The 17,041-nt window shown below is 39.0% G+C and overlaps 1 protein-coding gene across 4 annotated transcripts in view; it reads right to left on the bottom strand.

Moving 5' to 3' along the window:
• The window catches only part of Atg5 (autophagy protein 5), a 49,059-nt gene that overhangs the window by 1,029 nt on the left and 30,989 nt on the right, over positions 1-17,041 (bottom strand). For 2 of the 4 annotated variants that reach the window (XM_072296382.1, XM_072296385.1), the window contains exons 2-5: positions 15,558-15,643; positions 11,718-11,834; positions 10,765-10,889; positions 9,974-10,177 (exon numbers count right to left, since the gene is read on the bottom strand). In XM_072296382.1, the coding sequence (XP_072152483.1) occupies positions 9,974-10,177; positions 10,765-10,889; positions 11,718-11,834; positions 15,558-15,643 (532 nt within the window). The other 2 variants (XM_072296384.1, XM_072296383.1) reach the window with 2 other exon arrangements.

Genomic DNA, 17,041 nt, shown 5'->3' with positions numbered 1-17,041 from the left:
CGGTTCAAAAGCTGAACCTTTAATTTAAGATATTAGGGAATAATTATTTTTTTTTTGGGGGGGGGGGGAGGGAGGGAGGATGGGCTGATTTGAATTAAAGGTTGTGTGGGAATAGACCACTAGACAAGATAGGACTTTAAGCATTCTGATACGTGTTTCATTACCAGAATTTCACGGAGAACACGACTCACGCAACGAATTACTGAAACCAACTCCTAACGAAGATATTAACGTTTTCATTCCACATTGATTACGGGGAATTTGAACTGGCCGCTTACAAGAAACTCAAAGCTCTACGCCAGTCAAATCGCACACTACAACGGTTTCAGCAAGCTTCTCGATCGAGTAATAAGTATTCATTTCCCACCATGTGCTGTTCAAACTAAAAGGGGTTTGCTATAACTGATCAAAAGCGTCAAGATTGAGGTTGCCAGATTTTTATAACGCAGAAACTACTTGGACGTAAGATCATGGAGATGAGAAGAAAAAAGCTGCCATTACTAGACGAATTGAAAGAATTAGAAAACTTAAAAAAAGAACTCACTGGTAAAATACAAGAATCCAAAAAGAGAAAATACACAGGACTGCTAAATGAACTCGATGCAGATATTTGGGGTAAAGGTTATAAAATAATTAGACGTCGTCTGAAAAATCCCAGAGCACATGATAAATGCACCCTATCAGAAGAGGAAGTACTGAATGAAATCTCAAAATTACTTCTCAACCACGGAGATGTGATCTGGAGTGAGACGAAAGTAAACAAAGCCGAAATTCCCGAGATAACTGTAGATGAAATGCGACAGGCAATAAAAAAAACTTAAAAATGGAAAAGCTCCAGGTCCTGACAATATCTTACCATTAATTACAAAACTATTTACAGACACAAACCTGAAAAGATTCAAAAAGATGTGTAATACTTTTCTTAGTGAGGGCACTTTCCCTGAGAGGTGGAAAGAGGCAAAACTGATTTTATTCCCAAAAAATAAAAGAGGACAAAAACAAAAGAGATGCAGACTGATATGTCTAATAAACACACTCTCGAAGATAATTGAACGTATTATTGCAAATAGACTAGAAAAATCTTTTACCTTTGATATCGGGCAACACGGGTTCAGAAAGAGAAAATCGACAATAATAGCTATGGAATCAGTTAAAAGAATATACGAATACCATATGAGAAAATCAATAGGCAAAAGAGGGATTTTATGCTTAGTCTCCTTAGATATAAAAAACGCATTTAATGGTATAAGTTAAATAGATTTTATCACTACTCTACATAAAAGAAATATACCGTCCTATCAGATAAAAATTCTAAAATCTTACCTTACAAATAGATATTTAGTGTTTCCTGAGTTTAAAATTTAATTGAACTCCGGCGGAGCACAAGGAAGTATCTTAGGCCCCGTGATATTTCTAATTATTTTTTATGAAATTGTTAGAATAAGACTTACTAACGGAATTGAGAAAAATGTATACGCCAATTATACACTCTTGGCATTTGAATCAGAAGACAAGGCTTCTCTACTAAAAGAAACAGAAAACACCTCCAAATGGCTAAAAAAATACTAAGAAAGAAAAAATTAAGTATGGAAGAAAACAAGACAGAGGCACTGATTCTAGCCGGTAAAAAAGAAGACTCAAACTAAAACAAAAATAGATGAAACAGAAATAGAGGCTAAAGAAATCATGAAATACTTACGTTTTTTCATCACGAAAAATCTAAATTTTAATAAACATCTGGAACTCACATGCAAAAAAAATTGGCCTCCGGCCAATTAATGCGCGGCGCAAGCGCCGCGTACCGGCGCTTCGCGCCGGCATGTGGGGTGGCTTCGCCCCCCCATCATGGTGCGAAGATCGCACAAGACTTTTTCGCTTTTGCGGGCGCTCCGCGCCGGCATAGACGCTTTTACTGAAATATTTAGGAAAATACTGCCAATTTCACGAAATCATAAAGTTTGATTGGAATTTTGATCGCAGAATAATAATTATGAAATTTTTATTCAAACCACTGCACTTTTTTGTAAATGTCTTCGAGATATGTGATGAATTCATACATTCGGACTCGACTTGTCGATACTATGAGGCATCTTCAATTAAATATGTAATTGATTAATGATGCCTCCTATTAAAGACGGCGATCCGTAAAAATCTTAGCTTTTCTACGATTCATTAGGATCCATTAGATTCATTGGCATCATACTTCAGATACGATTATATATTATAATCTTTCCTTAAGCACGGTCAAAAGCCATCACAAATCTACTTTAATGGGTAGAATGACTATTCGATGTTTAAATAGTCTTAAAACTAAACGGTTTTCGCTTAGCATCGCCCAAATTTTAAATTTGGCGGCCGAATCTACTTGCTGGTAAAGGTTCACCACCCTCCCGCCAAGAGCGCCACTTCCTTAGCGCGTATCCCCGTAATTCGAAACGAAAACAATAGATAGCGCCACCTTCTTGCTGTTCGTATCACTGTGTCTTTACACAACAACAACAACAACAACAACAACAACAACAAACGTCAACAAACCTGAACGGGTTATAACGCGCATATCATTAAATCAATCATGTTTGTGCAGTTTTATTATATTATATTCGTGTTCAGTACCTCGTAAAAAGGAACCGCGAAAGATGGAATCTGCCGGGATTCTAAATTCATTAACAACAAACATATTAGTTTCTAATGAAGAACTAAGTGTCAGTTCTTGCGTTAGCTTCGATGATTCATAGTATGTAATGTAAGTACCTAATTAGTTGTCTAATTTAGCTTGGTGTATACCTACGGAGTAATTTTGAAGATAGTGTATGATGCATTATATAATGCATTTGAATTCCTAGGTTTCACCTGACTCAAAGCGTTTGCTGCTAATATCCTGAAACGTTCCGACTCATCTATCGGAGAATTGAGCGTTTCCTGTCGGCCCCTCTGCAATTATGAGATTAGTCCAAAGATCCTATAGGAACTTAAATTAATGACTCAGGTGGTGATTTTGAGCTAACTCTCAAAGGAATTAAAGGCATTTTTTCAAAATCTACCGTCCATGAGCTCTCCGTGTGACCGAAGTGCTCTCCTCGCTATATGACGCGTAACCCTTCAATTTTTAGTTTAGTCCAAAGACCTTTTGGGAGCTTAGAACCAGGTGGTGCTCTTATGCTAACTTTCGAAGAATTAAAGGCATTTTTTCTAAAATTTACAGTCCTTGAAAATGAGCTGTTTGTGATGTCGCGGAGCAAAGTGCCCTACTTTTGGGCCTCGTAATCCCTTGAATTTTGAGTTTAGTCCAAAGATCTTGTAGGAACTTAAATTAATGACTTAGATGATGTGCTAGATGCCCACTGTTAAAGAATTAAAGGCATTTTTCAAAATTTACAGTCCTTCAAAATGAGCTTTCCGTGTGATTTTGCTGAAAATGGACCTTTAACCCAATTTGACCCTAGCCCCCCCAAATTTTAGCGTACCCCAAAATCGTTTGACGCGCATAAGGAGACCATAGATATGGTGTTCTGTGCCAATTTTGAATGAAATCGAACAGATAGATTCTGAGATATTGCTGTACACAGATTTGGGGACATCGGACGGACGGACACACATTTTTTCAAGTATGGTTATTTTGACTCCTGGGACCTTAAAACGTCTAGAAATGATGAAATTTCAACTTTTTTTCTTTTTTTCTTGGAGGATGACAATACTTCCTCTCTACCCTAGGGGAGCGAGAAAGTAAAAATAAATAAAACTGCTAACTACTACAGACAGATTCTCCCCAATACTCTAGGCCCCTCTTTTCACAAACGTAAAATTATTTTCCACTCCTTACTCTTCATTCTTTTTTATGGCATTACAATATGGATCTCGGCCCTTCAATGGAAGAAAACTATAAATCTATCAGAAACCTCAATACGTCCTCTTAGGAGAACTCTGATTTGGGGTTACAACTCAGTCTCAAATTTTGCACAAGACGAGATATCCGGCGTCCCCCCTATCGAACTACTTACGGAATTAAAACTAAGAGTAGCCAGAAAAGAAATTAGAGCATAAGTAGAACAAAAAATCAGAGAGAGATGAAAGAGAAAATGGGAAAGAGAGGAAGGAAATAGATGGATAAAAACTTTAATCACAGACTTAGACGCCTGGTTGGATAGGGCCCACGGATATCCCGACTTTTACATCACCCAATTCTTGTCTGGATACGGATACGATGGCAGCTACTTAGGTAAAAGGAAACTGGTTGATTCTCCCTTGTGCTTCTGCGGTGAAATAGACACACCAGAACATGCCTTTTTTACTTGTATATTCGTTAAGGAAAATTTAGATAAGCTAGGAATAGAGTTAAAACAGAAGATAGATAAGAATAATATATTGAATTTAATGCTTCGGTAAAAGAAAAATTGGCAAATAGTGTACAAATTTATTAAAGACACATTAGATACTAAGAACAAATTCTATGACGAAACAACTAATATTGTAAATAAAGTTAATAATTCTCACCCCAATGTAATACCTGCAGGTGATTCCGCGGCACGTCCACAACATTAAAGTTAGATTAACTAGTTAAAATACAGATAATTTTACATGCGCAAATGTTAGGGCCATTAGTTTAATACTAGAATACCTAAACTATTAATCTTCATATTAATGTTACCATAACGGGGCGATAGCTATGTCTACGGACAGATTCCGTCCCATCCTTTATACAGGGTTATTCAAAAGTTACGCATCACTGGCCATAACTTTAGTTCTAATTATGATATCGATTTGCGGTTTGTGGCGTCCTTCCTCATATCGAGGGGGAAACTTTTTAAGGTACTTTTCAGTTCTTCATCCCCCCAGGGGGAGGGGGGGCGGGGGGCAACTCAAAAATTTCAAATGGCAACCCCCATCATGTGATACATCGTTAGAAAGAGCATGAAAAAAGAAAATTTTTGGCGCAAACCGGAAGTCGATCTGACCCCCCTGTCAAAAGTTAGGGGGGTCCAAAGGTTATTTAGGGGGTCCGTACCTTCATTTTTTAGAGTAGCTTCGGCGGCTCTTGGACATGCCGTTTCTCTTTTCAAAGAGTCCTCAAATACTCCAAGTCTGATACCGAAGTCTTCATATTGCCCCCGGGCCACCACAGCCCCCCCGTAGGGGGGGATGGGCCTGTTACAATGAAACATTGCATTAAAATGCGAAAAGTCACAGAAGATCTTCAAACTTAGCATCAAATCCGAGTGGAACTTCTTGCCAATGTTAACGCAAACGCAGCCTGCGACTTTAAAGTGAGTTTCCAAAACTCTTAGCCCCCTGCCCCCCCTCATTTTTGGTTGCAGAGCGGGTAAAAACCGGGAAATCCACTACAAATAATGCCCGAAACTAATGTCCAACTTGAGGAGGACCCTTGAAACGTTGCGATCAGTCGGAGCATTGAAATACAAGGACTGCCACCCCCTTAAAGTACGGAAACATCCAAAACACCCCCGCTGCCCACCTCATTTTTCGTTGCGGAGCGGGTAAAAACCGGGAAAATCGCCAGAAATGATGCCTGAAACCACTGTAGAACTTGACGAGAACCCTTGAAACATTGCGCTCAGTCGGAGAACTGCAACACAGGAACTGCCGCCCACTTTAAGGACGGAAACATCCATACAACCCCCGCTTCCCCCCTCTTTTTTCTTTGCAGAGCTGGTAAGAACCGGGGCATCATTGCCGGAAATGCGCCAGAAATGATGCCCCGGTTCTTACCAGCTCTGCAAAGATAAAAGAGGGGGGCAGCGGGGGTTTTATGGATGTTTCCGTCCTTAAAGTGGGCGGCAATTCCTGTGTTGCAGTTCTCCGACTGAGCACAACGTTTCAAGGGTTCTCGTCAAGTTCTACAGTGGTTGCGGGCATCATTTCTGGCGATTTTCCCGGTTTTTACCCGCTCCGCAACGAAAAATGAGGGGGGTAGCGGGGGTGTTTTGGATGTTTCCGTACTTTAAGGGGGTGGCAGTCCTTGTATTTCAATACTCCAACTGATCGCAACGTTTCAAGGGTCCTCCCCAAGTTGGACATTAGTTTCGGGCATTATTTGTAGTGGATTTCCCGGTTTTTACCCGCTCTGCAACCAAAAATGAGGGGGGGCAGGGGGCTAAGAGTTTTGGAAACTCACTTTAAAGTCGCAGGCTGCGTTTGCGTTAACATTGGCAAGAAGTTCCACTCGGATTTGATGCTAAGTTTGAAGATCTTCTGTGACTTTTCGCATTTTAATGCAATGTTTCATTGTAACAGGCCCATCCCCCCCTACGGGGGGGCTGTGGTGGCCCGGGGGCAATATGAAGACTTCGGTATCAGACTTGGAGTATTTGAGGACTCTTTGAAAAGAGAAACGGCATGTCCAAGAGCCGCCGAAGCTACTCTAAAAAATGAAGGTACGGACCCCCTAAATAACCTTTGGACCCCCCTAACTTTTGACAGGGGGGTCAGATCGACTTCCGGTTTGCGCCAAAAATTTTCTTTTTTCATGCTCTTTCTAACGATGTATCACATGATGGGGGTTGCCATTTGAAATTTTTGAGTTGCCCCCCGCCCCTCCTCCCCCTGGGGGGGGGGGGGGTGAAGAACTGAAAAGTACCTCAAAAAGTTTCCCCCTCGATATGAGGAAGGACGCCACAAACTGCAAATCGATATCATAATTGAATCACATATTGCAGAAAGGGCACTATTGCAGAAATGTTAACTGTTCAGAAAATGCAAAAAACTGATTTGAGTAAACTATAAGCTTTTGGAAAAAAAATTTTCGAGGTTTTCTTTTGTCCCCCAAGTAGACTGACAATTTCCATAAAAAAATTTTACATGATACTCTTTCTGGGTTGTAAATAATGACACTTGAGGGAAGAGCATTAGTGCCCTTTCTGTAGTACATGGGGGAAGGAGCCATAAAGAGTGATAGAATGAAGCCAGAAAATTATTTTAGCCCTTGTTTTTCATCTCAAATGTATGGCAATGATGCATGTCTATAGCGAAAGTTGGAAATTGTATATCTCCATTGCAACGTTTAAAAATTTCTGCTCTCTTCTTATACCACTTTTTTAAAGAGAACTAATAGAGATTTCCCCATGAAATTTTCAGAAAACAATCTTGATGGTGTGAAGAAAATTTACACAAAATTTCAATAGAGAATACTTAAGAACAAAAAAGAAGACGAAATAAAATTGGCAATGTCGCAATTGATGGTATGCGATTTCGAACTTTCACCATGTGGTTTGCCCACAGCTCTGTAAATTCTAAAAATATTTCTGGCTTATTTCAAGTCAAGAAATTTTAAAAAAAATGTATCCTTTGAAGTTCATTAGCGTAGTAATCTAATACCTACTTCCTCATCCAACCTGTTAAGGGCTCCTCTCACTTCCTACACTCAAGGTTCAATTCTCACTCCTTTCATTTTCAGCGTGAGTGATACGTGTAGCGTGATCACTGTCGTTTCGAAACGCAAAATTAACCTCTCAATCGTATCAAAACAAAACAAACGACGAGTTGCCGCTGCCGATGCGCGCGCACCCAGTGGGCATGTACTGCAGAAACGGCACTATATTGCTGCAACAGTGCCCTTTCTGCTCTACATGAGGAACTTAACCCCTGTCAAAAACACATAAAAAATGCGAATATAGTGCCCTATCTGCACTACAGGATGTGTCTACATACACTAATGCGAAAACCGCAAAAAACTCAATTTCGAAAAAAATGTCGATTGTGCCCTTTCTGTAATAGCTGATTCAATTAGAACTAAAGTTATGGCCAGTGGTGCGTAACTTTTGAATAACCCTGTATGTTTGTTTTGTAATATATATTGAATAAAAATAGCGGGGGAATGTCCCGGATATTTAAAAAAAAATATATATCGCAGAAACTGTCATGATAACGTTTAGCGCGTGATGTGAATCACGCGGAGCACTGAGCGGGTAGTTTGAATTCACGCATCAAGAATCACTAATGTATTCGTAAGGAGTGGATTTCGGTAATTTTCGTTGTGCGGATCGTGTTTTACGTGAGATTTTGGTTAAGAAGCATGTATCAGAATGCTGAAATTCGTAACTTGTCTGGTAGTCCATTCTGCTAAATTCTCAATAGTATAATTCAGGTTAGATGATCAGTGCAAGATGTGATTTGTGTGAGATGGCTGATCGCTAGTGGAATTTGAGAGATATGAAAATCTCCTTTTATCCCGATCAATATCGGTTTGTCCTTTGTCCTTGTTAACCTCTCTTTTTTTTTTGGGGGGGGGGGGGGGTTATTCTAATACCACTTGCTATTCTCTCCCCCCTTTTCACGAAAAATTTTTTTTTTTTTATTTTAATTTTTTCAAGTTTTAATGTATGTTATATGTAATTTTTATTTGTTCTATTAAATGGAATTCATTCTTTGATTTGTGTATTTTCTTTTCTATTTTTCTATTAACTTGTGTCCTTTTGTTTTGTTACCACACGGATGAAAGGCTTCCGAGCGGACAGCATGTGGCCCCAGCTACGCTGATGGCGCGGTTCGGCTCTTGCCTCCCCCCTCCCCTCCTTTGGGCTGTTTCTGTCGTACCAGGCACGTTCTGCCCGAATGTTAAAACTTTTTCCTCTGGTGAGGTGAAGTGGTGAGGGCAGGTTCTACATTAACTCGTGCTCCCGCTCGACCACACGTCTTAAGACGTCGCTCGCGTCCCTGTGTGGACGCCCCCGCGATGGTATTGTCGTTGGATGCCCGGAATCATCCGGATCGCTGGAGTGTGTCGAGGCGACGTCGAAGTCCTCCAGCGCCTCGATTTTCTCCGTCCGATCTCTGGCTAGGGCTTTCCGCATGCATAATGGAGCTCAAGCAACCCTGACGAGGAGATTCTCGGGTGTTGGATCAATTTCTAGGCTTTGCAGGCCCTTTCTCGGCTCCTCAGAGAAGGGACACAGCGTCAACCTATGAACAGGGTTATTAAGGACTCTGCAACCGCGGCACAGTCCCTGGGCGGACTTCCGCCAATAAAACTACGTAGATACGTCGTAATAATGCAATTGAGTAAAGTTCTCATTGCGATATGCAAATAAAACTACATTTTGAGTCTTTTTGTAATTCAATTTACTTACAGCGTCCACCATTTTTGGGTCCTAGAAGGCTTCATTCAGTCTAAGACGGCCCAGCCAATCCCTGGTGGTGACCAGAGTGGCCATACTCTCCCCTTAAAGGTACTCTGGCGAGGTCGTAGAAAAGTCTGTTAAAAAAGGGTGTACTAAAAGGGATCACTTTTGACCAAACTTGGCACCTACTTGTCTAGTAAGTCAACCCAAGAAATACTGATGCCACGCTTATGGCGTTGCCTCATTCCTCCGTTTCAGTTGCTAGCTTAGTCCTGTAGGTAAGCCTTCTCTTATAGTGAGCAACTTGTGATAAATAATGAAGCCAAAATACATTTATGTTTATGATGTTTTATCTACCATGTTTTCTCTATGTTGTCCGTAATACCGTTGTTGTGGGTCGTTTAATACGCGTTGGTCTTGACATATTGTCGCTGGATGACAATAGGTGAAGGACTGATCACTCTTGGATCCTCCCAACCCCCGCTTCGGAAGCTTCTCCTGAAGCAAGGCATGCAAAGCATCTGAGGGTACCGAGGGGACCGAGGGCCCCTGGCTGGTGGTTTTTCCCTGTTAACCTAGATTATCACTTCCTTTCTTGATTCTTCCTGTTTTATCCCTTTTCATCTAGAAGTTTTCTGGTCTATCCTAATTTATCTACATGAGTTCCAATTGGTCGTATTTCTATCAAACGGAACTATGTGCATTATGAGGGCTCACATCATAATGCACATAGTTCCAGTTGACAGAAATACGTCCAATTTATCACTAGACAAGGGAATGTGACCCTGAGCCAATCGGCAGCCCAACCAGCTGGTCAATCATTCATCATTTTAATGTGAATTATTTCATTTTTTCTCTGGTATCAACCTCTCATTAACCTTTACCGTTAGCATGATACTTACAATTACTGTATTCTGTTGGAAAAATGTCTTCAATCACAGCTCGTAATGTTTTTCGTTTTCCGTCATCATTTATTGGTCGAATGAGCTTTTGAATGAATGCATTGTTGCCACAGTAGAATCTAATGGGAATATGCTTGAACTCGCTCTCACCTGATGCCATTTCCATGAGTTTTTTGTTGATTGCCCAAAACTGGTCAAATTTATCTGCAATCAGTTGAAAAGACCAGAGTCAAAAAACTTACTTCCGATAGGTTTGTAGTCAAGCAAAGTCATGACAGATCCACGTGAGACTTGTCGCCCAGCTATTTATTCAAGTAAGCAGATGAGACATGAAACTACTTTGAGAGTTTCTTTGAAAGTAGAAACTTTCTTTCAGTTTAATCATATTGAATTGAGAATTTTAAGGGTAAATGAACTAGTGGTAGATACCTTAAAATCACAGGTTTTCTTCAAAAATAAACTTTTAAATAAATAAATCCAGTTAACCAATGTCAGTTTGTCCCAAAATATTGTAAGAACGATTTGAAAACATTTTTTAAAGCCCTGACTATACCCGATGAGAAAACACTGCACTGCATACTGCATGTCACAACCAGACCATGTTGCGACTTGCAGGGGTCCTTCCAGGGACTTTCCTCACTTAGAAAGCAATATTTTACTTCACTACTGCAACTTTCGTGAACATTCGGAACCCGATACAGAAAAAATGGGTCACTTTTTGTACTTATAAAAAAGTTGTGACCATAGGTGAGAGCGCAATACTACTAGACTTTCTGAATCATACTTATTACCATTTTGAAGCCCCAACCAGAGTTGGTTATGATCCTTCTTCTGCATTACTGAGATCACTTGTCCCCTGTGTTTCAATGCATCAGCCTCTTTAACTGATGACATGAAATGAGACTCAACAGCTTCTCTGCAAAAAATTTAAAACTTACTTTAGCAAATGAGAAAGAAGATCAAAATATTTTTCAAGTGTCTAGAAGATACAATTTAAAGTTACACTTCTATAATTGTATTTTTCCTATTAAATTTTTAGATAAAAACAATTCATACTGACACCGCATGTGATGAAAAATCAACACCAGGGTATGGGTCAAAGGTCAACACTGCATACTATAATAAAAACGCTCAAAGGTAAAAAATACTACACCTTGATGACAATTGACACATATTTTTAATAAAATAATGCATTATTTTGAGACAAAATGTTCTGCCTACAGTTGCAAATAAATATTTTCAAAATTTATCAAAATACTTCCATGAGCCAGGAAGAAAAATCGGATGAGGTAACTAAGTCTGCTCCATTCTGTATGTATTTCACTTTTTTGGTTCACTGAGTGTTGAGCCACAGCCCCTTCATGGAATATAGAAAGATAAACCAATTGTTGTATGGACTTTATGAATTCCCTTTACCTCTTAATATGTGATCCACCATTAAAAAATCCATAAAATGGCTCCAGACTTGGACCGATACATCGATTTGACACAGCAACTATTTGAGAATTTCTTTGCCATATTAAGAGAGATAAAACGCTCTGAGAAGCATTTTTTCTTTTGAGGTTACTAAATTACATTAAAAAAATCTACTAAGCCTTTGTTATTGAATGATGGCAATTATAAGAATTGAGAACCATTGTAAAACTCACTGATACATGGGTGGAACCAAAATATTAAGTTATTCTTTACTTGACATGGTAGAGCCATGAACGAGTTAATGCCAAAAGATTTAATTACTACCTACCTAGATGGGCAATGAAGTATTTCATTGTCTGGAAATTTATCAAATCTAGCAGTAATGACCCACGGAAGAGAAATATCGGGTAAAAATAGATCAAATAATACTCCAATTGGATAGTGCCTGAAACAAAGAAAAAAAAGAAAAATAGCAAGAAATACCTACTTAAATTAACGCATTGGCGGTTTTCGCATTCTGTGAGTTTGGGTTACTTAATTTTCCGGTATTCTGAATTTTTTTTTTATAGCTAAGAGTATGTTAGCTCGGTTTTCCGTTTGATTCATTCCGTTTTCCGTTACTTTCGGTTTCGTAAGTACCTACATGTCCCATTAGAAACAATAACAAGTAAAATTGTACAACTAAGTTGAAAGTATGAGGAATGACTTTACCAAAAAGACTTCTCCCTGAATCTTGAAGAAAAATCATGCTGCATTCTATCTTAATCCTTGGGGAAATTTTTTTGCTTCAGTTTGCTTATGCTTAAAAAAATAGCACACATCTTAAATTTATTATAGAAATGTAGGGCCAACCGACCCGAAATCAACTATTGTCCATCGCCTAAAGGTTCCTTATAGTATGGTTGACATCTGTGACTAGTGCAGAAAAGTTGATAAGTGGCGTTCTGTGAGGGTTCCTTTTGACTTTGAAGGCTTTCCCGCCCCCCCCCCCCTCACTCTTTTCTTTTTTTAACTTGCGGGGGAGATCTATTGATTCCCATGATGTAAGGTACATGATACAGTTTTAACAATCTCAGAAAATATGGTCTATGACGATGTGAAATACTGCATTATTGACTTCTAATTAGCATGAATCGCTATTCGCTAATATTGAAAAAGGAAATAACGAAAAGTCTTGTGGCCCTAAAACAAATAATCTCTCCTTTATCACTTTGCACAAAATCCTGCAAGATGGATTTTTAGGCACTTTTTTAAAATTCACAATCAGTGCTAAAGGTTACTTAGGAATCAATTTCTAGAGGAAGGAAGGGGGAGCTGAGGCGGCTGGAGTCCTTGGCTGCAAATTACGGAAACAAGACCATACATTTCAGAAGTCATGATCTTATTATTTCTTTATTTATACTTGTGCCTACGTCTCAATCTTGTTACAAACGATTGAAAAACTAAACTAACAAGCCTAAGGTTGTCACTTTTGAAATCTAGAGGTGGGAAACTGTTGTTAGCCCCAGGCAGCCAAATCATAAATCTGGCCCTGATCAATCCAATTACTCCAGGTAACACAAAATTGTCGAGAATTAGATATGCTTTATCTCTAAAAAATGCTGCATAAAAGAGGGTTATACAAAATCGGCGATTTTACCCCCCTCTTGGATTTTGCCCGGAGTTGGATATGTTGTTCCCTATCACAAGACACGCCTTTTTCCGGCGTTGGCAAGTTCACCCGAAATTTTTCCCGCGCGCTACAGCGTTGCCAAGTTGAAAACAGGCAAATTCCGTAAGTGGCGTTAAAATTGAGCTATGAAGTTGCGGTTTTAACGAAAATTCTCTAAAAATTGCGTACTTTTAGGAAATGACCATCATTTTAATGTTGCATTAATTTTAACATGCATTGTTGCCAATTTTTCGATTTTTTAATTCGACTAATTTTACAAATCCGCAAATACCCAAAAAAGCTATCTTCAAATTTGAATAAAAAGTTGTCTAATCGATAGTTCGTTTGATTCCGCATCCATCGATATATTATAGCTTGCTGGGAAACTTTTGGTTCGCGAGATATCATAGTTTTTGTAAATAGCTTTATGGAGCGACGACGCTTTTTGAGTCCGGGCGGATAGAAATTTTAGCCGCCAAAAACACAGGTCAGCATTAATTCCATGGTTTCCTATATAATTTTTGGCGCTGAATCCGAATTTGACCATTTCATAACAAAATTGTCACCAAGAAGTTGCCAAATTGGGCAAAAATGGCTTAAAATCGGCCTTTTTGGCGGATTATGGCCAGTGACTTGCCAGGAGTTGATCAGACGACAAAATTGGTTACTTCCACAGTTAAAACTCGTTGAACTTTCCACAACCTGAGTCAAATTCTTCCTGCTCGCGGCAAAATTAAATGCGCGACAAGCAGCAAACTGAAAAAAAGACACCAAAATCGGCGCTTTTTGCGGTTTTTGTCCTAAGTTTCTGGTTTTCCGATTAAGAGAATGTTTCTAGACTAAACTAATGAACAACATGAGCAGAATTTAATAAAAATGAACAATAAAATAAAATCGAACGTATTCTGATGTTGCCAAGCTTAAACAAAATACTTGAATTTTCGCCGGTTTTTTCGATATTTGTCCTATATTCTTTGTTCACTTCTTATTTTTAAATTATTTAAATGTATCTCTCGTGCAAAATAATAAACTTTTGCAGAATAATTTAATTTTTAACCTAGATATAAACTAATTACTAGGATTTTTATTCCAGAGAGGAAAAATTCATAAAGCAGTGAGTTTTGTCGAATCGTGTCAATAAATCACATTTTGAAACAGTAATGGAAAACTTTCTGCTAAAAATTAATGAATAAAATGTACTCCTCCGACTGACTTCATTAAAACAAGACAAGACGCATTGCAATATTGCCAAAATTACGTAGAATCGTTGAATTTTGGCGGTATTTGACAGTTATTATTCATCGCCCTATATTCAGTATACGGTTTTATTTTATAATTCTGAGAAAATGGAGTTTAATAGAAAAAAGTATCAATACCAAAGTGAAGAAGCCGCCTAGGAAAGGGCAATAAGAGGCTTAAAGGAAGAAAGGCGCTCCAAATTACTGAGGACCTGTGGGAGGACATGGAACTATGGCAGTTAGGCGTTGCGGGGCGCGGGACTACTGTTAAAGCAGCTCCTATCTATGTATGTAACAATACAATAGTTTGTCGTTACACTCTGTGTAATTCAGATTTTCCTAAGAAATGTTCATTCAGTCGGAAAACCAGAAACTTAGGACAAAAACCGCAAAAAGCGCCGATTTTGGTGTCTTTTTTTCAGTTTGCTGCTTGTCGCGCATTTAATTTTGCCGCGAGCAGGAAGAATTTGACTCAGGTTTTGAGTTTTAACTGTGGAAGTAACCAATTTTGTCGTCTGATCAACTCCTGGCAAGTCACTGGCCATAATCCGCCAAAAAGGCCGATTTTAAGCCATTTTTGCCCAATTTGGCAACTTCTTGGTGACAATTTTGTTATGAAATGGTCAAATTCGGATTCAGCGCCAAAAATTACATAGGAAACCATGGAATTAATGCTGACCTGTGTTTTTGGAGGCTAAAATTTCTATCCGCCCGGACTCAAAAAGCGTCGTCGCTCCATAAAGCTATTTACAAAAACTATGATATCTCGCGAACCAAAAGTTTCCCAGCGAGCTATAATATATCGATGGATGCGGAATCAAACGAACTATCGATTAGACAACTTTTTATTCAAATTTGAAGATAGCTTTTTTGGATATTTGCGGATTTGTAAAATTAGTCGAATTAAAAAATCGAAAAATTGGCAACAATGCATGTTAAAATTAATGCAACATTAAATTGATGGTCATTTCCTAAAAGTACGCAATTTTTAGAGAATTTTCGTTAAAACCGCAACTTCATAGCTCAATTTTAACGCCACTTACGGAATTTGCCTGTTTTCAACTTGGCAACGCTGTAGCGCGCGGGAAAAATTTCGGGTGAACTTGCCAACGCCGGAAAAAGGCGTGTCTTGTGATAGGGAACAACATATCCAACTCCGGGCAAAATCCAAGAGGGGGGTAAAATCGCCGATTTTGTATAACCCTCTTTTATTCCCCTCTTGAACCTAGCTGAACCAAAGTAACCTTAGTAGAAAAATAGCAGTAAGAGAGTCACTCACCATTTAAGGGGAACTCCATTGAATTCCAACCACAATTCTAGATCTTGTTTGGCCAAATCGATATATTTGACGAAATGTTTCCGTACCTTTAAGAAAGGACAAAAACTGTTCAACAAAAAAAAAAAAAAAAAAAAAAAAAAAAAAAAAAAAAAAAAAAAGACAAACACGTCTCCCGGAAAAGATAAGATGATCCTTCAGCATTTTGAGGCACTGAATCCGAATATAACCTCCGTATTTCTCCATCACCCCTCTAGTTAAGGGGAAAAGTCGATTTTATCCAGGAAAATGGCCACTGTTGCTGTTTTTGCGACTTTCATCCCCTACAAAATGTAGGTAAAGTTTTTCTCAGGTAGACGAGATATGGCACTTCCAATGTGTTCTGAACCGCTGAGTCCGAAAATTACCTTCATTTTTCCCTATCACATCTCAGTTTTCCGGAAAAGCAACTTCTCCCCGGGAAAATGAGCAAAGTGGGTTATTCAAAATCGGCCATTTAGCCCTACTCTTGGATTTTGCCGGGAGTTGGATATGTTGTTCCCTGTCACAAGACACGCCTTTTTCCGGCATTGGCAAGTTCACCAGAAATTTTTACCGCGCGCTACAGCGTTGCCAAGTTGAAAACAGGCAGATTCCGTAAGTGGCATAAAAATTGAGCTATGAAGTTGCGGTTTTAACGAAAATTTCTCTAAAAATTGCGCACTTTTAGAAAATGACCATCTTTTTAATGTCGCATTAATTTTAACATGTAGTGTTGCCAATTTTTCGATTTTTAAATTCGACAAATTTTACAAATCCGGAAATACCCAAAAAAGCTATCTACAAATTTGAATGAAAAGTTGTCTAATCGATAGTTCGTTTGATTCCGCATCCATCGATATATTATAGCTCGCAGGGAAACTTTTGGTTCGCGAGATATCATCATTTTTGTAAACAGCTTTATGGAGCGACGACGCTTTTTGAGTCCGGGCAGATAGAAATTTTAGTCTCCAAAAACACCGGGTAGCATTAATTCCATGGTTTCCTTAGTAATTTTTGGCGCTGAATCCGAATTTGACCATTTCATTTAAAAATTGTTGCCAAAAAGTTGCCAAATTTGGCAAAAATGGCTTAAAATCGGCCTTTTTTGCGGATTATGGCCAGCGACTTGCCAGGAGGTGATCAGACGACAAAATTGGTTATTTTCACAGTTAAAACTCGTTAAACTTTCTACAAGCTGCGTCAAGTTCTTTCTACTCATGGCAAAATTAAACGCGCGACAAGCAGGAAACTGAAAAGAGACACCATAATCGGCGCTTTTTGCGGTTTTTGTCCTGAGTTTCTTGTTTTCCGACTGAATGAACATATCTTGGGAAAATCTGAATTACACAGAGTGTAACGACTAACTATTGTATTGTTATATACATAGATAAGAGCCGCTTTAACAGCGGTCTCTCGCGCCCCGCGACGTCTAACCCCCATAGTTCCTTGTCCTCCCACAGGTCCTC

Source organism: Bemisia tabaci, chromosome 2 (genome assembly GCF_918797505.1).
Source record: "Bemisia tabaci chromosome 2, PGI_BMITA_v3".
Classification (NCBI taxonomy): domain Eukaryota; kingdom Metazoa; phylum Arthropoda; class Insecta; order Hemiptera; family Aleyrodidae; genus Bemisia; species Bemisia tabaci.
Note: the sequence above shows the minus strand (reverse complement) of the source record. Positions and strands in the feature narration are given on the sequence as shown.